The 22,837-nt window shown below is 43.4% G+C and overlaps 1 protein-coding gene and 1 long non-coding RNA gene across 5 annotated transcripts in view; one reads left to right on the top strand and one right to left on the bottom strand.

Annotated features, from left to right (window-relative positions):
• Nucleotides 1–13,321, top strand: part of LOC131896178 (uncharacterized) — a 43,506-nt gene extending 30,185 nt beyond the window's left edge. The window contains exon 3 of the long non-coding RNA XR_009375373.1: nt 13,124–13,321. This is a non-coding gene — a long non-coding RNA (uncharacterized LOC131896178). The remainder of the gene's footprint in view (nt 1–13,123) is intronic.
• Sh3rf2 (SH3 domain containing ring finger 2) overlaps nt 1–22,837 on the bottom strand; it is a 105,630-nt gene that overhangs the window by 41,123 nt on the left and 41,670 nt on the right. For all 4 annotated transcript variants that reach the window (XM_059246762.1, XM_059246765.1, XM_059246763.1 and 1 more), the window contains 3 exons: nt 10,552–10,821; nt 8,505–8,600; nt 1,341–1,664 (listed from right to left, as the gene is read on the bottom strand). In XM_059246762.1, coding sequence (XP_059102745.1) covers nt 1,341–1,664; nt 8,505–8,600; nt 10,552–10,821 — 690 coding nt within the window. The remainder of the gene's footprint in view (nt 1–1,340; nt 1,665–8,504; nt 8,601–10,551; nt 10,822–22,837) is intronic.

Genomic DNA, 22,837 nt, shown 5'->3' with positions numbered 1-22,837 from the left:
TATATGGAGTGTATGTGTGTTTGTGTGTGTGTGTGAGAGAGAGAGAGAGAGAGAGAGAGAGAGAGAGAGAGAGACAGAGACAGAGACAGAGACAGAGACAGAGACAGAGACAGAGGGGAAGGAGAGAGAGAGATGCAGTACAGGTTGGGGATCAGTTGCATCAGTTACATGAGAGGCTACACTCTTAGCAACTCAGACAGTGGTATAAGATAGAGTGTTAATGGAGGTGACTGTTTTCCTTGCAGACCAGTACACAGGTCTTTGAGGAGCCCTTGACTTTCTCCTTCTTCCGTGTCTTGTTATAAAGGGATTAGAGTCCAATTAAGCCATTTAATCCCAAGGTAGAAATTCACGTTTAAAAACAAGATTTACAGCTTCTTAAAAAAAAAAAAAAGACACCAGTGCAAGTTGAAGTCTGTCCTTGCAAGTTGCCACCTGCATGGATCCAAAGAGCATTTTTAGCTGAGCACCCAATACATTCTTAATTACCTTGCCTCATACCTCTCCTCCTTCATCTCTTAAAGTGCCCTTCAGCCTAAATAGCCACATGCTGTCGGAAATACTTCAACTTCTGGATTGGTGCAACTCACCTAGGCTTTTCTCTTAGCATCTCAGTGAGCAGGATTGATAATAAGAACAGTACAGAGAGTAAGTGCTGACTGGTAGCTTAGCATGTGCAGACATCCTTAGACTGAGTGCTTTATGCCCATTACCTCATTAGGTGCCCACTGGGAGGTATGACTCGTGTAGTCACTTGGGGCCACCACCTGACTTAATACGCTGTTGTTGTCATCTTGAAATTCTTAATCATTTTAGAGCAAGGGGCTTGCGTTAAAAAATTACAAAATGCAGAAATGGGCATCGGACCCACAAGTTATATCATTATCCTGAGAAACACCTGCTAACCCACAAGTCCTATTGTTTTCTTTCTATGTGATGCCCGGGCTATTGCAGAAGATGTGACAGTGAGTCTCATATAAGGTCAAAACCCTGTCTGGAAAGTGTCTACCAACATCTCCTTAGAGGGGAGTTTTCTGATGAGCAGGCAATTATGTTTACCACACTACAGAAAAGTGCAAAGTATCTGGGAATTTGGGTAAGTTGCTTAATCCTTTGAACTCTCAGTTTTCTAACCTGTAAAGTAGGGATAATAATAATAAACATATTTAACTTACAGGATGCTTAAGGATAAAATGCGATCACAAATATCTGCAGTACACATGGCTTCAGTTAATATTCTGTATTCTGAGTGCCCGGCGAGTACTTAGCATCCAACAGTGCTTGTGGCATGGGGAAGCTCTCTTGCCTACCACCAAGGTGCCAGCGGATTTACTCCTTACCTGTCCTGAAGAGTTGGCAGGGAAGTCTGCCTTGTCCCCATGCTGAGTGAGCACAGAGGGGCTGCTAGAGCTGATGAGCACTGGGGTGCTGATTTCCACCATCTGGTGACCTTCAGGAGAATGGACCATGCGGTTGAGTGTGTTCAAAGCTGTTGTGATGGAGAACTGCCCAGACCCCTTCCTCCTGGACCCAGGGCTCTTTCGGAGGGTGAGTGTGTTGGTTGCTTTGCCTCTGGATGGAGAGGACATCAGGGACAGGTTTTTCGTGCGTGATAACTGATGTCCTTTGTTCTTCTCTAAGAGGTGTCTTGCTGCGAGGTTTGGCTGCAAAGATAGGTTCGATGAGAGTTACTCTCTGACATAGTACAGTAGCTAAGTCTCACACTCATTGGCAACTGATGCTAGCTAGCTTCTCAGCTGCTGGCTCGGATGGCCATCCTTTGGTCAGTGGCTGGGTCAGATGGCCATCCTTTGGTCAAAATAATAACACATTCTATCTTCTATCCATTTGAAGTTCATACATTTGATAAGCTTTGAGACATAGTAGACACATTCAGGACCTTGACTCATCCTTCTGCTAAACCTGTTTTTTTTTTTTTTTCCCTATTTCAAATATTGCTATCTCTTCACTTTCCTGTTCTTTGTCTCTAACATCAGTTGTTCTGGTAAATTACCCAGGGAAGAAAAAAAACACCAAAAAGGATGGAAAAGTCCCAGTGTGTAGTGTTATCGATAAGCCAGCTGTTTAACAGCTGGCTAGCACAGTTTCTGAAACTGTAACAAATGGTGTGTCGGATCTGCCACCAGCCAGCCCAGTGTATGTTACTGTAGCCTTCCCTAACATCTGACTCATTACTTCTAAAGGCCCCTGGGGGCTTATAGCCTTTGGAAATATGAAATCTGTTGAAAAAAAAAATGAGGGTTCCTATGAATCAACACTTTCATTTCAGGACGATTAGTTAAATTCCTATTATTACAATAGTTGCCAGTCATTCTCCAGAGCGACATGTCTCATTCTAATTTAGACGTTCAACTAGAGAGGGGGAAAAAGAACGTTCCCTTTTACGAACTTTTTAAATGACAATGTGCAGAGGATTAAAATAGCGGAGAGAGAAGACTTGGAAGAAGAGGTGATTCTTGTCTGAAAAAGCCTGCCACATTGTGAAAAACTCACCAAATAGGTGCTTAGTATTATTGTGCTCATATTTGTGTATATATGTGAGTGTATCAAGGGCGGAGGTCAACCTCTGCTCTCTGTCATTCCTCAGGGGAAATTCCCCTTGTTTTTTCAAGCGGAGTCTTTCCCTGGCTTGGAGCTCACCAAGTGAGCCTACCTAGTCATCTCCCCAGTGCACTTAAAAAAAAAAAAAAAGTCTATTTCAAAGATAAGAAAGCTGAGGCCCAGAAGGAATGATGTAAGTGACAGAGCCCACGTGTAAACTAGTAAACAAGAAGCTGTCAGATGATAATGTCTTCCAGTGTAAAAGGGAGAGTGAGTGGGGGATATGGCCACTTCACACTGGGCGGGGTGGGGGGGTCGGGGGTTGGGGAGGGGGAGTATCAACGAAGAGCCTCTGAGAAGGTGGCATTTAAGCTGAGGTGAGTGGCAAGAAAGAGCCGGTTGTGTGGAAATGAGGACGTGAACAGGCCAGGCAGAAAGAAGTAGGAAGGATGGAAGGGAGCAGGTGAGGAGACGGGGAGGGGAGGCCACAGGGTTGGCAAGCACCGGATTGCACAAGGACTCAGGAGGCTTTGACTTATTTTCAGTGTAACAGGAAGCTCCTGGCAGGTCTGGGTCGAGGAGTGACATGATCTGATTTATGCTTTTTAAAGCTCGTGTTACGGTTTGGCAGTTTCTCACAAACACATACTTAGCATCTGATCCAGCAATCCCACTTCTGGGTAATTACGCGAAGAAAGAAAAATGTATGCTCAAACCACAGTTTCATTCAGAGTTGCCAACGACGGGGAAGCAACCTCGACGCCATTTATTACCAGTTGACTGAGTGGTGATTTATATATGTGTATGAATGTATGCGGCGGTCAGAGGCCACCCCCAGCCTTTGTTCCTCAGGAGCTGCCCATCTTGGATTTTAGGAAGGGTTTCTCAATGGCCTGGAGTTTGCCAATGAGGCTGGCTGGCCGGCCTTTGAGCTCCAGGGATCCACCTGTCTCCCCTCTCCGGTGCTGGGATGACAAGTGTGTACCATCATAACCATTTTTTTTTCTCTTTTTTCTTAAAACTTGGGTTCTGGGATTGAACTCAAGTCCTTATGATTGCATGGTAAGACTTAACGGACAGGATTGTCTCTCCAGATGCTATCTCTGGAACATCTGTGCTTTGAGACACTGTTCACTAACAAAAAGATGAGCTGTGGATACATGGCACAATACAGATGAATGTCAACTGTGTTAAGCAAAAATGAAAGAAGCCAAGCTCACAGGGCTATGTTTTATGGGGTTCCATTTATAGAACATTCTAGAAAAAGAAAGCCATAGGGGCAGAAAATAGATCACTGGTTACTAGGAACAGACGAGATGGCTCAGCATGAGGAATTTGGGGGGCATGTTGGAACTTTTCTACATATCGACTATAACGTGTTTATATAATTATATGTAGTTATCAAAAACAGAGATCCAGATCCATTAAAAAAAAGCAAAAAGCAGGTTTTACTCCATATAAATAATGAAAATATGATTCTTTAGAAGTAATGCTGAGAAGTAGGGATACTGATTAGCAAGATATCTCTTTTGTTCTGGCGAGCTCTAACGGTGTCCTGGACTAAGGACAAGCCCTTGCAAGGCCCCACAGCACCTGTTCCTCCACGGTTTGCACAGGAAGGAGGACAACTGATACCCTTCAAATTGAGGGAGTGACTTTCCTTACAGCCATCTGCAGCCGTAATATCACAAGTTAATTCTTTCTTATTCGCCCTGCCTTTCTGCCTCCAGGTGGGCAGCACCATCACCTTTCTATTATTATTATTACTATTATTATTATTATTATCAGTAACACCAACAAAGGGCCCTGTGAGAATCTGCTTTTGCCCTGTCCTCCACCGGCATGATTGACAGCTCAGCTGGGGAGGGACTGTGTGGCTCTTAGGTTTTCACCCATTTGAAACAATATCTTTGAAGTTCATTGGGCTGGACGAGGTTCACACAATGAGACTACCCTGTGGAGAAGTCCCGACAAGAATGGGGAGAAGCTCAGCTTTTGTTTAACTATCCTTTGTGCAGGTGCTGCTCAATAAATCCAATGATGCATTAACAGGAACAATCTTATTTATGCACCAAAAAAAAAAAAAAAGAGTCCATGTTATCCTTATAAGAAAGCCTTCCTTTCCATCGCTCTGCATAGCACTGGCAGCACAAACTTCATTTAAAGAGTTCTTAGCACGTGCTGCTCTTAATGAAATTACTGGAGTCAAAACTTTAAGTACTGCTTAAAAAGCTCAATTTAGATTTGAAGTAATGTTTGAAAAGTAGGTTCCCAATTAGACAAACCACTTGATTATCTTCTTCCTCCCTCCTAGCAATTAGGAGAACAAATGAAGCCATGGCTAGTTTAATGATAATTTTGAGGCTTCTTGTAATTACTAATTTTAGAGGTAAATGGGTAGTGAGAGTATCCAAATGAATAATCATTAAATACAGAAGTTTTGAAAACAGCAGTATTCAGAAACAGGTGATGAAATTAATGCGTAGCCCTTCACCCCAGAGCTATGAGGAAGCATCTCAAAATAATGCGAGAGATCAGACCAAAGTCTCCCACCTCCAATGTGTGCAGTTAGGTACCTAGTGCAGGTCCTGGGAGAGTGACCATTCCCCTAATCACCCTTATTGTTTCTACCTAGCAAATGGCCCCACCACTGACCTAGGCACACAAGTCAGAAAGTGGAGACGCCCTAGGCCATTCCCTCTTTCCCATGTCCTCCACCTCTGCAATTCCCAAATCTTCAAAAGAGGTAGAATTTGAATTTGCCAATTTGTTTCCAGTCTAGCAGTCAGAGTTACATCATTTCCAAACGGAACCATGCAGCAGCCTGCTCATCTTTCTGTATTTCTCTCTTCTCTCTCTCTTTTTAAATTTGTTATTTCCATTGTATCCCAGAAACCAAAGTCTGGGCCTGATGGCTCACATCTGCAATCAGAGCTCTTCGGAGGCTGAGGATGGTCGAGGCTAGCCTGTGCTGTCCATTCAGTTTCAGTCTAGCATGGGGTATACAATAAGACCTTGTCTGAAATAAAAATAAACACGTCAACTCCGACCGACCAACCAACCAACAAACAAAAAACAACAATTAAACAAAACCAACCAAGTCTGATCAAATCATTGATCTCTGAGTCAAATTCAAATTTATAATAGTAAGATATACAGGATCTTCACCATATATCCCATGTGGTCCCCTTTCTTCTGCTGACCTGGAGCATTGTGACTGGTCCAGCCATTGGACAGTGAGTGAATGTGAGTAGTGTTCCTTCAGAGGCTCTCAGCTGTGAATACACAATCCATTCTCCCCTCCTGTGGGAACTAGGAAGGACACATGCTCCAGATGTCACCAGCTAAAAGACGGCCCAGTTAGTGTGTGTTAGTGTGGGTTCCCAGGTGGCTGTGAGTAGAACTACTCAGCATCCTGTGCTGAACATACAATGTAGGTAGGAAACAGCATTTTCTTTGTGGAGCCACTGAGACGTTGGGGCTGTTTAGTATGCCAGCATCACTCAGTCTTTTCTGTTTACAAAATGGTTTGTAATTACTACAATTTACTTCTTTAGCTTAGTGACTTAGCTCTGGATCTGGTAGTCTCTGGGTCCTCTTGCTACATCTACGCCCCCATCCGCTGTTCCCTCCTCCATACCTACGTACCGAACCTCAACTGCTTCTCAAGTGGCTCAGTTGGCATTCGCTGACCTCCCAGATGAAGTTGCGCATCACAAGGCCTTAACAGTTCCCTCCACTTCACTCTTTGCATCATCCATCATCCTTGTAATCAATTACCCGAGTGCCTGACAGTGTGCTCTCTGCGATGAGGGACTCGTATCTACCCTGTATCTTTAGAACTTTGTGCGGAACCTGATAGAGCAGGTGCCAACGAAGCATTAAATAAATGAGTGCACAGGACAGCAGGGTCAGAATGAATGGTTTATTTTTTTTTCTAACCACCTTCAAATAGGTTTTCATTTATTCAATTAAATGACCTAAAAATTATTGTATTGTTACTGGATCCCAAGGCCTTACATAAGCTGGGCAAGCTAATTTTTTTTTTTTTAGTGGAGAGCCTGTTCTGTGTTAGCTGGCCTATAAAATGTAACCAACACACCTGCCACATGTTTAGAGAAGACAGAAACCAGTCAAGGTTCACTTGACTGCTGACATGTTCTGGACATTTTTTTTTTTCTTTCCTAGCAGAGCCACACAAAATGAGTGAAATTCGAACAGGTGGGAAGCACAAGGCCGGGTGAGTCAGGAAGAGGCCCAGGAAGAGACAAAGCATGAGGCATGAGAATACCTGTCAGTGCACACACTAGAGCACAGCCCCCCTCCACCCTTTGGTTACTTTGACTGGCTGAGTGAAGGATGTACCCAACACCTTGAAAGCTGGACAAGGCTTAGGATACACCCTTTGCTGCAGAACCTGCTTTGGCTTCCATGCACGGAAGAATTGGCTTCTTCTCCCCAATTATGCCTCAGTCCCATTTTCCCCACCCTGCTGGAGGGTGGGGACACTGCCTGGTACTTCTTTTTATAGCTCTCCGATACTCACTTTTAATACATTTATGCATGGTAAGCACCCAGTGAACACAGTTAAACAATGAAAGATCTCTTTTGAATTTGCAATGACTTGCTTCAAGCTAGGGTGAGGCTCGAGGCTAGTAAGGTTAGAGACCAGAGGTTAGGTAATTATACTGGAGAAACAGATAGCCTAGCTTGTTTCTTAAGTCATTTTTAAAAAATCCACAGAAGTAAGGCTGGGCAATTAGCTCTGTAGGTAAAGGGCTTGTTGGGCAAAAGTGATGACCTGTATTTGGATCCCCAGACCCTGTATAAAAGCTGGGTGTGGTGGCACATGCCTGAAACCAGTGCTGGTGGTGGGGGTATGGAGACGGGCAGATCCTGGGTGCTTGTTGGCCAGCCAGTGTTATCAAAACAGGTTCACTAAAGACTCTCACAAAATAAGGTAGGGAGCTGAAGAGGAAGAAATCTGATATCAACCTCTGGCTTCCATCTGGGATTTTACATCTAGTGGTCACTAATCCCAATATGTTGGTATGTGTTGGTGCACGTCATTGCAATCTCTTCCCTGCTTTTCCCCACAAACACACATTTTTAGAGCTGCTTTCAACTTAGTTCAGCTTTGTTTCATTGTTTTATGGGTTTTCTAATATTTCATTCATTTTAAGTGTCTAGTTCAGCAGGGTTAAGTGCATTCACATTGTTTTGGACAGATCTCCAGGACTTTCTCATCTTGAGGATTTGAAAAATCTATATTTATTCAGTTTGTTGTCAACTCTACAATAAATCATATACTTTCCAATAATATCTAGTATTTCACAATATTATTAACATTTAAATGGTATATATAAAAATTTTCTGGTCCATAATAAAGAGTAGCCCCGGTGTAGTGGTAGTACATGCTTTAATCCCAGCACTCAGGAGACAGAGGCAGGTGAATCTCCGTGAGTTTGAGTCCAGCCTGGTCTACACAGTGAGACTTTGTCCCTCCCTGACAAAGTGAGTCTTCACTGTTGATTATTTAGATTATTTCTGCATTTCACTATTATGTACAATGCTATGGTAAACATTTTGTGTGTTTGTATCAACAACTTTATGTGTTTATTTAAGTATTTCCTTATAGCCAGTTCTCAGATGTGGAATTGTTAATTGTTAAACCAGTGCACACTTTAAGTTTTTTTAAAATATGGGTGAACTTGCATTTCAGTGTGAGAAATTTGACCACTTTACACTGCAAGAAACAGTGGAAAATACCCATTTCTCCATATTCACCAGAACTGAGTGTCATTGTGTAGACTTTTTCTTTAGAGGTTCCAGTGAGTTCTAAGCCTCATGTTAAATAGGAATTTCCCTCAGGCGTCACTGGGGCGGGCACACAGACCCTTTTGAGCATGCTTGACTCAGCTGTAGATGGGAGACTCACATACCTCTACGAACAAGATGGGGAAGATGCCCACTTTATCTCCCAGCTTCCCTTCCGCCCAGTTCTCATCCACTCGGCTGATCACCGTGATGATGTCATCCTGCAAGAGAAAGCCTCAAGTCAGCTCTACCCTTCACTTTCAGATGATGAAATCTTCTATGGAGATCAGTTTGTAGCAGGGAGAAGGTTGTGTGGGAAATACCTCTGCCATCGTAAAAGGCAGTGTTTGAGTCACCAAGATTTCCAAGAGGAATGGAAGGGACTTGAGGATCAGTGGAGCCTGGTAGGAAAACTCAGAATACTCCAAGCAGAATCTGTGGTTTTCGTTTAAACTAACTTGATGGAGAAGCCAAGAGAGAAGCCGTAGGTGATACAGCTCTAGCTTGGCAAAGGGGAATGACTTTTATTCCCATTTTGAAGACTTTTGGAACTGACTCCGTTTTAATATGTCAAAAACAAAGCAGCTTTTATTCAAAATTTTTCTCACTACACAAGATAATATGTAAAGTTGCAGAAACATTCAAAATACTGATAAGAAAAACAAGTGGATTCTGTCCACCACGGTGTAGGTATGGCCACTGCTAACAGCTTGCTTGACATTTTTTTCTAGATGCTTTTGTAGTAAGATAAAAGATATATGCGTATAAATGTGATTTAAATTCTTTTCAAGACATATATTTATGCATTCAATAAAGTGCTTAAGTCTTGAAAGTGAGCTGGAACAGTCAACTATAGTTATGAACCCTTATCCAAATCAAAGTATGAGACTGAGCACCCCCTTTGTGCTTTTTCCCACACTCTAGCATCATGACCTCTGGTACTGTCCCCTCATTTTGTCTACTCTCCTACTTCATACAAATGATGTCTTACTTAATACCTTAACAGGACACTTTTTGTTACAAATCTTTCTCCAGTGTGTGTGACATGTACCATGGTGTGTGTGTGCAAGTCAGAGGACAACTTGTGGGAGTTGGTTTTCTCCTAGAACTACTGAGCTATCTCTCTAGCTACCACACCCTCTTTTTGTTTTTGTTTATGGTTTTTTTTTTTGAGAGAGAGAGAGACTTGCTATAGAGCCCAGACTGCTTTAGTGATCTTCCTGCCTCAATATCTCAAATACTGAGATTACAGACATGCCACAACATTTGGCAGAGAGAAGACCTTTGGTTGAATTTGGACATGCTGGGTTTAGGACTACCCTAGATTTTTCTAATGAAGCGTCAGTGTTCCACAGTGACAGAATGGACAAAGTCCCCTGCTCTGGGCTCTTTGTCAAACTTTCCCACTGATGTGTGTGTTTTCCATTGGACTCCCAGTTCAACAGAAAGAGGGACATTGCTCCATCACTTTGTTCCCAGTGGCTGAACTGTCAGATGGGGGGAAAGAGTGATGACTCAGTAGTTAAGAGCACTTGCTCTGGCAGAGGACCCAGGTTCGGTTCCTAGCACCCACACAGTGGCTCACAACTATCCATAACTCCAGTTCCAGAGATCCAATGCCCTCTTCTGGTTTCCATGGGTACCAGGTACATACATGGTACACATACATGCATGTGGGCAAAATACTCCCGTACATAAAGTGAAAGTAGATTAAATTTATTTAAAAGAAATTGCTAAATGAATGGGCTTGTGGACTTTTGTTGAGGAATTATAACAGTACCACTTCATGTACTTACATGTTGACCTGTGACAGCAGCAACTAATAAGGTAACCCCAACTTGGGTTTCTATGAGGGGATTTGGACACCTATGGTACAACAACTTCTGAAAATACAGTTGAAGCCCCAATTAAATACTCTCTTCTATAAGTGTTACCATGCTCACATGTCACTTCTCAGCAATAAGACATTGGCTAATACACAGTCCATGTAGTTGAAGTCATACACACACATCGCTTCCATATGTGCACGCGCGTGCACACACACACACACACACACAGAGACGCATGCACATGTGCATTCATGTGTAACATGCATACTCTTTAAAAAAAATCAGCAAGTACTAAACAACGGCCTGTGGTTTCTCCCATCATCTGTCTGTGGTCTGCGATTACCTTGAGGAAGGTCAGGCAGTCCTGGTTCTCACTCTTATCCTTGTCTCGAAGGTCGAAGTTGTAGAGGGCCCTGCAGAGTGGTGGCGGCTGGGGCAGCTGCTTGATGACTTCCACGGAGCTGGCTGGGAAGATCCCACTGACCCCATTGATCTCCCCCTGGTACCAGTTCTCATCAAGCTGTCTCCGGAGGAGGATGACATCTCCTTTATTAAACTTCAGGTCACCGGGATTCTTCCCTCTGTAGTTGCACAAGGCCTTGGCTCGAGGCACCTGCAAGTGGCATGGACCAGAAAACAGCAAGTGAGCGTAGGGCTGGAGGGGTGGAAGGTCTCACAAAACCAGCTGCTAGTGATCGTTGTGTGTGGACATCCAGCTCATTTGGTGTAGGTAGCCGGCTTATTTTTCTTTTCCTGTCCTGTGATGAGGTACTCTGACAAAAATAATTTTAAGGAGAAAGAGTTCATTTGGCTCATAGTTCATAGTACCCATCACGATGGAGAAGGCATGACAGCAGAAGCTGGAAGCAGCTGTTCACACCACAGCTTTGGTCAAGAAACAGCCATGACCGCTTCCAAGTGCTCAGCTCTCTTTCTCCATTTCACACAGTCCAGGATCATCTTCTGCCCAAGTCATGATCCTGCTCACAGTTGAGATGGGTCTCCTCACATTGGTTAGCATAATCAAAATAACCCTCATAGGTACGCTCAGCACCTGCTGTCCACCTCTTAGATGATTCTAGAGCCTGTCAAATTTTCAATGAACAACAACCATCGTAGTAAACCTCTCCTTTTTTTTTTTTTTGGACAAAGATCTTCTTATTTTTGAGATTATAATACAATGATCACATTTCTCCCCTCCCTTTCCTCCCTACGAATCTCTCCACTCTCCTCAAATTCATGGCCTTTTCTTTTACCAGTTGTTTTTGCATGCACATCTGTATTCTCCGGTACAACCAGGTCAGTCCAGATGATGTTACTTGCATGCATGTTTTCAGTACTGACTGTTGGGCACTGGACAACCAACTGGTGTGTTCTTCCCTGTGGAGGACCACCTCTCCTGCTCCCAGCATTCCCCGGTTATCTATAGTTCTTTGTGTAGGGTTGAGGCTTCGTGGGATTTTCCCCATCCATCTTAGCATACCTTAGCAACATCTTGGTTTAAACATTGATTTGTGGCTATATTTGATTGTCCCCACTTATTTCTAAGATCTATGCAGTTTATTGTATATCTATATCTCTCTATCTCTCTATCTATCTATCTATACCAGAAAGAATTTTAAATCAATGTTTATATGCATGTATCTTTTATCTTACTCCAAAGCTATCTGGAAAAACCAGTGGCATCATCCTTGTTCAGCTTTTATTTGGGTAGCATGTTGGTGAGACCTCATGGGGACAGCTTCTGGTATGAACAGGAGACACAATCTCACAGCAAACTCCCTGATCCCCGGGCTCTTACATTCTCTGCCCCTCTTCCACAATGTTCCCCAAGTCTCAGGTGTGGGACATTGCTGCTCAATTTACCATATCTAGGAAATGGAGACAACATAGTAACCTTTTGAGACCGAAGTCTACCATCCTATTTACTGAAGAAGCTGATTGAGACACTGTGGTTTGGTAACTTCCATAAGGTGGCACACTTGGGGGACAGTAAATATCAGCAAACATCAGCTCTGAACCCAGGCTACCTGAGTCTAGAGCTTTTGTTCTTAATCCTGATAGCAGGAATAGGGTTTAGACTTGACTCACAGCTTTGTGAGTCTGACTGAGTGTCCTAGTCAGGGTTACTATCGTTGTAATGAAACACCATGACCAAATGCAACTTGGGGAGCAAAGGGTATAAACCCTTTGGATTATACTTCCATATCACCGTTCATCATCCAAGGAAGTCAGGACAGGAACCTGGAGGCAGGAGCTGATGCAGAGGCTGTGGAGGAGTGCTGCTTACTGGCTTGCTCTCCATGCTTGTTCAGCGTTTTTTTTTTTTTGGGGGGGGGGTTGAGACAGGGTTTCTCTGTGTAGCTTTGGTGCCTGTCCTGGAACTCACTCTGTAGCCCAGGCTGGCCTCGAACTCACAGAGATCCACCTGCCTCTGCCTCCTGAGTGCTGGGATTAAAGTGCTGCCTGGCCAGCCTGATTTTTTATAGAACCCAGGAACTACCAGCCCAGGGTGGCACTATCTACAATGGGCTGAGCCCTCCCATATCAGTCGCTAATTAAGAAAATGTCCTACAGGCTTGCCTATATCCCTGATCTTATGGAAGCATTTTCTCAATTGAGGTTCCCTCCTATCAGATGACTTTAGCTTGTGCCAAGTTGACATCAAACCAGCCAGTACAATGAGTCAATGATTCTTTCTGGGTCCATACTGATTTTGCATTCTGGTTGTACCTCTCTCTCCTTGTGTGATTAGGGTTGTTTAATATTTTTTGAACTATGTTCATGTATAAAACAGGGTGTTAGTAGAATGTCTACCTCATTAGGACTTTTGTAAGCAATAAAGACTATCCATAATGCATTTACCATCTTGCCTAGAATATAATATGTGCTCAATGAGTGTCTTCCTTTATTAGCATCATGTTTAATGGGGAACTGATGACACCAGTTCTGCATGCTCCTCAGCATTGATGGGAAGAAAATGGAAGTGGAAACCACCTGCAAATAGGAAGTGGTTTGTGAGAAGCATAATTTGTCTCCAGTCTTCTTCAGAAACTGTAGACCTCATGAACATTTGGATCATTAGGAAACTCAACTGAGACAAGGAAACAATTACTCAGGAATCAATCATAGCTTTTGAAAAAAATAAATAAATCAGCTTGTGAATCATCATTTGTCAGATCAGTCATCTGCCTAAATAATTTATTCAGTCAAATGTTCTCCCTCCCTCCCTCTCTCTCTCTCTCCTTATCCCTCCACCCCTCTTTTTCCTAATTGAGACTGTTTTCTCCACATAGGAATGACCTCAGTGTGGTCTTATTTGAGGTTGGCTTGGCACACTGCAAGTTCTAACAATTCGGGTTCCAACAAAAGCCTTTCTCTCTTTCTCTCACCTGAGATATTTGTGTGTGCTTTTCTGGGCAGTGGGATGAAATGGCTCCCTTGCATTGGGATATTTTGCTGTTCCTAGGGGGAGTAGGATGGCTTTAATTCAGGTCTTCCTGAATTTTCTGGCTCTAGGACGCTCATCTGAAAACGGAATTCCAAGTAGATTGTAGAGAGGAGAGCTCAAATCCCTTTGGAGGTGGGATAACTGAGCTGTGGATATTTTAAGGAGAGCCTGGGGCTGAGAGAAGTACAAGGGCACAGCTCACTGTGGGGAAGGAAACTGGAGGGCAAGTGAGCAAGCCGTGGAAGTGGTTGAATAAGGGATAACAACACATTCACGTGGTGAGAGTTCTGTCGTCATTAAAGCAGATAATGTTGATCTATAACCTTTAGCGTGAAGCGTCACTCTCCACACGCTGTTCCGTGTAATAAAAGTCAAAGACAGTTGTGTAGACTAGGTTTTCATCACGTATCAACTTATCTGCTTGGGGAAATGTTAGATATCTGCTCCTCAGGACACTGTGATTATTTCCCAGGGCCAATGTTTTTGGGTGTTGAATTTTCTCCTAAGTGTTTAGTTCTGGTTTTGAACTCTTATAACGAAGCGATTGTGCTGCCTATTAAAATTAGTCGAAATTGGGGGGGAAAGAATGGAGTAAAGCTTACTGGTGAGGTGTGTGTGTGTAGCTATGGAAGGCATCTGGAAAGAAAATTAGCCAAATTGAGTAGGACGAGTAATTACGACCTGCCTTGAGGAAGATGCCGTTTGAGAAACCAGCACGCAGGAGGATGGGAGCAGAGGATACCCAGGAAAAAAACTGAATCTGTGAGGCATCCTGATTTGGAGACACTAGCGATCAATACCTGTCCTTCCAAATTCCTTCCCTCCAATTTTCCATCAAAACACAAGCCACAGTTTTCTGGGCAAACGACTACGTGTAATACTGGTTGGTTACACTTTTCAGTCTTCCTGGCAGCTGGAGACTGTCTTCTTTTCCCTGGCTCCATCCTGCTGTGTGGGATGCAGCAGGAGCTCTGACAGCCGTCTTGAATCATGAGGATGAAGGCCACTTCTAAAAGGGGAAAGAGGCTCTGCTATATTGCCCTGGACTACTTCACTTTTAGACTTTGATTTGAAAACTACATAAACTTTTATCTTAAAGCATTATTCTTCTGGATTTATGAAAGGAAAAGAACGAAATAATAAAGAAACAAAAAAAAAATCCAGGTCCTTTAAACAATAATGGTAATATATATAATAGTAGTATTTTTTGTACATACCAGATACCATTACTCCATAATGTATTTTATTTAATTCTCACAGCAACCATTGAAAAAAAATATAAATAAATTCAAATTTCAAAACTTAGAAAACTTGAAATCGGAAGTTAAAATTTGCCCAAATTCACAAAGTGAGGTGCAGTGGATTCAGGTTTTGAATGTAAGAGTCTCTTTAAGCCCACAGTCTTAATCATTAAGCTCATGTTTCTCAAACTAAAACTTGTGGTTTACAGGTACCAGAATTCTGGAAGATGTTGAAAACACATATCCCAGACCCAAGCCCTGATTTATTTGCTTAGTCTTTCTTGGAGTAGGATTTCTTTTTTTTTGTATTTTAATTTTTTTTTTTTTTTGGTTTTTTGAGACAGGGTTTCTCTGTGTAGCTTTGCGCCTTTCCTGGAACTCACTTGGTAGCCCAGGCTGGCCTCCAACTCACAGAGATCCGCCTGCCTCTGCCTCCCGAGTGCTGGGATTAAAGGCGTGCGCTACCACCGCCCGGCTGCATTTTAATTTTTATGAAGCTTTCCTACCATCCAGGTTTGATGCTACTCATCTGAGCTACATCTTTTCCAAATCAAATGGGGGCAATGGAGATTTGATATAAGCTTGTAAATTACTAACCCACTTTCTTCTTTTCCTTCCGGGAAGATATTTCTGGCGCAAGTGGCATACGCATTTTAATGAGGACCGAGGGAGTGTATTAAAGCAAAGTTATATTAAAGTGCCTAAATTCCTTTGAAGCTGCCTCAACTTTGGAAGTCCGCGTTGGTGCTAATTGTCTCCCTCTTCCTCACTTCTTTTCTCCATTCCTCCTATGTGGACATGAATTACAGAGTCTATATTCAGCACGAGGCTTTCCATCTTCGTCCTTCCTTCTGGATAATATGTCCCCTGTTTATTCTTGGGACTCCCGTTATAGTGACAGAAAACACTGTCTTCCATGTGCAGCCAGGGTAGAGGGAGGCAGGAGGGGACGGCGAGGGAGAGAGGGGGGAGAGACAGAAACCGACTCTGGAGGGAGGAGGAAATGGACACTCTTCAGGGTTCTTTCAGGCCACTGAAGTTTTTCTTACATCATGGGACTGAAGTTTTCATCTATTAATCTCAGTCCTGTGGCCTCACAACCCTGTGAAGTAAATGGTGTCATCCTATCTTATTGATTAGGAATTCCTGAGATGGTAAATGTCACCAGACAAGTTCCACACCCAGCCAGTGTACACCAGGTCCAAGAAAGATGGGCTCCTCTGACCCCAAAGCCCTGGTGTTTCGGCCACACTCCTCCTATTCCAGCTAGAGTCACCAGAGTGTTTTCCCATTATAAAAGTCACCGGGACTGTTTAGTAATCAAAATCTGAATGAAGTGTGAATGCATTTGCCTTGATGTTGGCTGCATTAGCATGAATTATTGAACTCCAGAGCCCTCACATAAAAGCTAAGCACCTGAAGAGTCTCAGATGGTTGATTCTATCCGGCCCTCAACTGTTCCCTCCAGGGAAAATGACTCTAAGTTCTGCATCAGCTATTACCCGTTGTGAGCTTGGCACCAGCTTTTATTGCTCATAATTTTTTTTTGTCTCTGCAGGTGCAGGGGTGTGGGGTGGGGTGGGGAATAGAGTGGAAGACTCAAAGATCATTATCCAACTTTGTCGTGGTGTTTGATGGAAGAGTAGATAATCCATCTTGTAATGGAAGCTCATATGTGCCTAAAAAGCGTTCCTTTCTTTGAGATTCAAAAACAAACAAACAAACAACAAAAGCTGAAGGATTGTTCCTGAGCCCTGTCAGTTTGTTTCTCTTTTTCAATTGGCTTGAAGCTCCGGGGCCATGATTTGGGTGGCTGGACAATGGACAGAGCTCAGAAATAAACAGTGGTATGCAGAGTTAGCAGTAACACAATTGGGCTGTCTCTCTGTGTGTGAACAATCCCTTGCTGAGGAACTTTCTGCTTGTCTTCATCTTCTGGCAGACACATAATGACATTTGGTCTAGTCACACCTCACATTGGATCATGGGGCCCTTGCCAGCCAGTCAGAGAACAGATTCTGCTGCTCCCCAGAATAGATAGTAGGGGGCAGGCATAGGCACCATTTGGGGTCAGCTAGTATCTTTCTTGAGAATTGATGTTTAAATGGAGGAAGACTAATTCTTACTTTTGGATCATGAACCTTATTCTTGTAGCTCTCTGATGTCCAGATCAGATATTACATGCAAACTGTGGTGTTATTTCTTAACTGGTAGATACACCTCCCTGAAAGAGGCCACAGGCAGCACCTGAACCAGAGATTAAGTGAAACAGTGGCTAGTCTGTTTTCCATTGCCATCACTGGAAGTAATGCAGTAATTTATAAAGCAATTATAAAAAAAATTATAAAGAAAACAAATTATTTGGTTTGTGGTTCTTGAACTTCAAGAGCGCAGTGTTGGTCTCTGTTTGGCATCTGGTTAAGACCTCATGTCTGGATAAGGACATGCAGCAGGCATCACGTGGTGAGAGAGAGCAAACAAAACAGAGAGAGCTCACCTACTGCTCCCTCCTTCTGGTAGGTTGCAGTCTACATTCATGTCACATGCATCTGTTTTCCTCCTAATCATTAAGACCGCACTTTCTCTTCTCAAGGCCCCGTTTTTAGTTTTATGACGTATCTCCCATATATACAAATATAAAAAATTAAAATACAGGCTCTTCATGTGAAAGAATACATGTGGTGTTTATCTTTCTTTGTCTGACTACCTTCACTTAGTACTATGATTTATAGTTCAATCCATTTTTCTGCAAATGCCTTGATTTTGATTTTACTTAGGATTAAATAAGAATGCATTGCATATGTGCTATATTTCCTTTATTCATTCATCTGTTGATGGACATCTGGGCTGGTTCCATTTTTTGGATTATTTTGTGGATTAAAAAAATCAAGAAGTATGGATTTGCAAGTATTTCTGTGGTTGGGCAAAGAGTTCTTTGGGTATTTAAGTATGATACAGCCGGATTATATGGTAGAAGAACATATATGTTTCAGTCAAATAAGATACTGGTTTGTATTTCAGCTTTTGTGACTTTGGCCAAATCAAGGCTTCCTTGATCCCTAGAGCACAGCATTAAAAAATTAGGGTCAATGCTTCTACTTCCCTATGCTCACCACACTGCAGCAAGCTGGGTTATCCAAACCTTGCACAATCTAATAAAAGGTCTAAGGCAGGTGGTGGTGGTGCATGCCTTTAATCCCAGCATCGAGGAGGCCGAGGCAGGCAGATCTCTGAGTTCGAGGCCAACCTGGTCTTAAGAGTGAGTTCCAGGACAGCTATACAGATAAACCTTGTTTTGAAAAAAAAAAAAAGGTCTGACTTTTTGTTCTGGGAGGTAATGTCTAAGATATTAGACTATGGTACTTGCTCAGAGAGATTTAGAGGCCTCAGGCCACATTAGAATCAGGTGTGCCCAACCTTTTACATAATAATATGACAATGTCATCTACAAAGTTCATACTCAAGGACCATGTCGCTGAGTTACAAAACAGAAAATCACACACACACACACACACACACACACACACACACACACACACCTCACAGTGTTTTAAATGAACTTAGGATTTTGTGCTGGTTTGCATGCCATAGGTTTGACATGCCTGCTGTACAGTTCAAGGTAGCAACGTCATTAATGCTAGAATGAGGACAAGCAGAAGAAACTTGATCTCTGGAGGAGCTGGAGACTACAGTAAACCTCACAGGTGGCCAGTTGCCCTTACATGGCCTCTAGTGAGATTCCTGGACACCAGGTCTCAGGTGAGCATCCCTACAGGGCAGATTGTCTTGAGTCACTAACTGAAGGGGAAACAGGCATGCCTCTCTGCCTTTGTGGGGGGCGGGCCTGTGGAAGCACTATACGGCACCCTTCTTGGACTCTGCCTCATGTGCCCCTTTCCACTGCTTACTTTATTCTGTATCCTTTAGCTGGAATAGACCAGCTTCACCAATTCCCAGTGACTTGTTGATCTGAAGGTGTCCTGGGGCCTTTGGACACACTTCCTCATGGCTATGTCGAGAGGACTAACGAGACAAACCATGCAGATTCTTTAGTGGAATGTGTGGCAATAATAAATACCACACAAATCAGGATGCTTAGAAATTCTTGCCCAAAGGAAGAAACAGGAGGAAACAACCTGATGTTAACACCTCTTGGCTTGTCTTTCTCAGCTCTATTTGTCATAAGTTTGTTTTTCTTTCAACAAGTATAATTGGAGAATCCATCATTCCAGGCATTGTACAAAACCTTTGATTGACCTTATAGTCCACTTGGTCAAACAAAAACAAATGTATATGAATAAATATAAAATTGCAAGTTAGAATACATTCAACAACAGAAAAGATTAGGGGACCAAGAGTCCTTGAGATAGGAAGGAGGCAGCAAGGAAGATTAGCATTGTCCTTACAGATGTATCTAAACCTCCACTCTCTCTATTCACATCTGTCTGTCTGTCTTTCTGTCTGAGGCCCTTTGTTCTAGCCTCCACCTCAGTACAGGGACATCACAGGTCTCCTTTATGTACTCATTTCCTGCCACGTAGAGACATGGTATCCTTCCTCTCAATTCCAAGAAGACACCAGCCAAATACTCAGCCCTCTTCCCCTCTGCCCCCTGCACCCCCCTAAACTTCCTGAATGCCTGTAGCCAGAAGGTGAAGGGAAGCAGGGGTTTGTGTCATGTGGGCAGAGAGCAGGCCGTTCAATCTGTCCCTGCCTTTTAAGGGCTACCATTCATGTATCTTCCTGTTTTCTCCTGAAACATTTCCCCAAGTTTGATTTGAAGTGGTTTCATTAATCTACCATTGAGGATAATGCCAGAGATGTACATTGCCGTGTTCCAGGCTCCAAAGACAAGCTGGTTCTCAGCCAATAACTTGGGATTGGTTTGGAAGTGGGCTACGTGCCAAATCCTGGTGATGGTCAAAGAGACAGCATTGAACTTAGAAATCATGTGTGTCCGCCACCATCTCTTCCTTCAGGAGGGCAGAAGGCACCCCTGGGTAGGTAAGTATTGGGGATGTCTTTCTGTATGCTGTGAGTGTGTTGCTCGGATTGATTGATAAATAAAATGCTGATTGGCCAGTAGCCAGGCAGGAAATATAGTATAGGTGGGACAAGCAGAGAGGAGAATTCTGGGAAGTGGAAGACTGAGTCAGAAGATGCTTCCAGCCGCTACTGCTGCCATGAGAAGATGTAAAGATACCAGTAAGCCACAAGCCACGTGGCAAGGTATAGAATTATAGAAATGGGTTAATATATGATATAAGAACCGGATAGCAAGGAGCCTGCCACGGCCAAACAGTTTATAAGTAATATAAGTCTCTGTGTTTACTTGGGTCTGAGCAGCTGTGGGCCTGGGTGGGACTGGAGAAAACTTCAGCTACAGGTAGGAGGTGCCCTGCAGCCTGAAAGACTGGGAAAGCATCATCTCCCTCAGGTTGGGAAGCAGGTCTGCTCTCTCCCATTATTTCTGTTTCCACAGTAAGCTTTCCCAACAAGTGTGGCATGCTCAGATATCTCTTTTTCCATGTGGCTGGAGAAGCGAGCCAAACTTACCATGCAGAGTGAGGAAAAAGAAGCTAAGTGGCCATCCTGCTCTACCACCTTTCCCCTAGCTTGGGAAAAAACAACGTCCTGGCTGCTCTCCTTTGGCTTTACCCCCTAACTTACTACTCCCCATCACCTCCGTGTGGAGGCATCTGGAGAAGAAAGAGGAACAGTGAATGACAGCAGAGCCCAGGAAACAGCAGGGCATTTCTGAGAATGGGGCCATCTAGGCTGAAGTTCTAGAGGTGGGCCCTATGTGGAAACCAGAGCTCGCGCACCATGTACTTGGATGAAGCAGTAAATTCTCTGCATCCAGTTTCTCCTTATTAAAAAAAAAAAAGTGATTAAAAAAAAGATTCCCTCCAACTCTAAGGATAACAGAACTTTTTAAAGGTGAAAGACTCTAGATGTATCTTTAAAATCCTCTCCCCACAAAGGTAATGAGTGAGATGAAATCTAATTTTCCAAATGATTCATGTTGGACTGGAGTCATGGGTAGAAGGCAGTTCAGTATGTTATTCTGTTTTTATGTATGTTTTTGGTCCTTCTTGGAATTTCCAGTGAGGGTGCCACCACTGGGACAGGCTGTGGTGGCAGGGAAAGAAACAGTCATAGTCCCCACAACCTTGGAACAGACCATTGGGGAAAGTGACTTTTGAAGAGAGATCTTCAATGTTTCAATGCAACTGGAGACATCTGTTGTTACAAAGTTAGGTGTCTTTGAGACTTGCATGTGTGTGCACATGCAGATGCCTGTGGGTATGAGGTGTGGTCTCCTAGGGGACTCTAAATCCAGGTATGCGGACATTGCAGATGAACCACCACAGGCCCTATTAAGACATACTCTTCTGCATCTTCTTTTTCTTCCTGCTAGATTGTACCTCTTGTTTGTGTGAGCCATCCTATACATCTTCTAGTACAGCACTCATCTTGCCTCCCTGAGTTGGAATTGCTGGCTCATTTGTCCGCATATCAGACCTAGTTCTGTTCAGCAAACACTGACTTATTCACCTCATATTCTCTGTACCTGGCAGTGATGTGTACACTCATGCAGTCAGTGGACATTTTTTTGAGTACTCACAATAATAAGACAGACCCAACTTTTGCCTTTATGGAACTGACATTCTACCAGCACCTAGTAAACACTCATTAATTTGTTGAATAAGTGAATGATCAAGTGAACATTTAATCAAGCCATCCCTCTTGAGCACCATTCAGATTCCGGCATTTTGTTTATAGCATTTTTCCCTATGAAGCCACATCATATACAGCTAGTTATTTCCTTGAAAGTGGGGACTAATCAGACATGCTAACCACAGACAAATATTGCATTAAAAGAAAAAAACCTGCCCATTGAAAAGGTGCCATCATTTTAAACGTACTTTTGAATTATATACCTGTTCAAGGTTTTCTAGAGGCATCTGCCTTGGAGATTCTTGCTTGTGGTGGACATTTTCTTTCCCAGCATGCCTCTCTGCATTAAGTCCCTGATCTCCTGTGCAGGCAACCATGCTGAGTGACAAAAGCTGACAGATGGCGGTTTCAGTGAAGGGAGCAGGTGACAGCAAGGACCTATCTTTTTCCGCCGATTCAGAACACTGAAATCCAATTTCTTGCTAGCCACATGCGCCAAAGAAAGCAGTTCTCAGCAGCTGTTGACCTGAGAGGCTTCAAGCTCCTCTCCATGGGTTGGGTGTCACTGACACTCCTCTGCCATGACAGGGAATAGGTTGGCATGAGGAAGTGGCCCTCCCAGTCTCATCCCTGTGGGCTGACTTTGGGTGGGCCTGTCTCCTGTGACAGAGAACTGTAGCATTCAAAAGTCACACCAGAACCGCCTCGCTCTTTGTTGTGGGAAAGCATTTCTTGGCAAGTGTGTCCAGGGTCTCTCCGGTTCTCACTCCTTTCACACTCACTCAAAACAATACGTAAATTAACCTTTACCAAAAGGCTCAGTTTGAGCACTTGTCCAGTTTCCCAGTGTGAGCATTGCTGCCTTGTTTGCCTATGTGACGTCACTGAACGTGGTGTTGGGAGGAGATGGGCACTATTACTCTTGGGAGTCAACAGAAGCTGTTCCAAGGCACCTGTGCAGGGATCCTTGAATTTACACTCAGACGTGAAACACCGCCTCAGCCCAGCACCATTGCCATTCCACAGTAGGACTTTAAAGGACAGTTTGCATCACACTTTTGTACCCCCGCCACTTGGTTCTAGATGCAGCACTGTACGATGTTGTTATGCCCATGTGGTTGTGGGAGAAACTGAGGCCTGAGGACACGTGACTTGGCTCAGCTCACACTGCGGAGTTTCTTCTGGTTATGTCCACCATCTCTGGGCATCTTCCTCTCACACTGCCCACTGCAGTCTCTTGGAGCTTCTTTTTGTAC

Source organism: Peromyscus eremicus, chromosome 19 (genome assembly GCF_949786415.1).
Source record: "Peromyscus eremicus chromosome 19, PerEre_H2_v1, whole genome shotgun sequence".
NCBI classification, from domain to species: domain Eukaryota; kingdom Metazoa; phylum Chordata; class Mammalia; order Rodentia; family Cricetidae; genus Peromyscus; species Peromyscus eremicus.
This window is presented reverse-complemented; position numbering and strand designations above follow the sequence as displayed.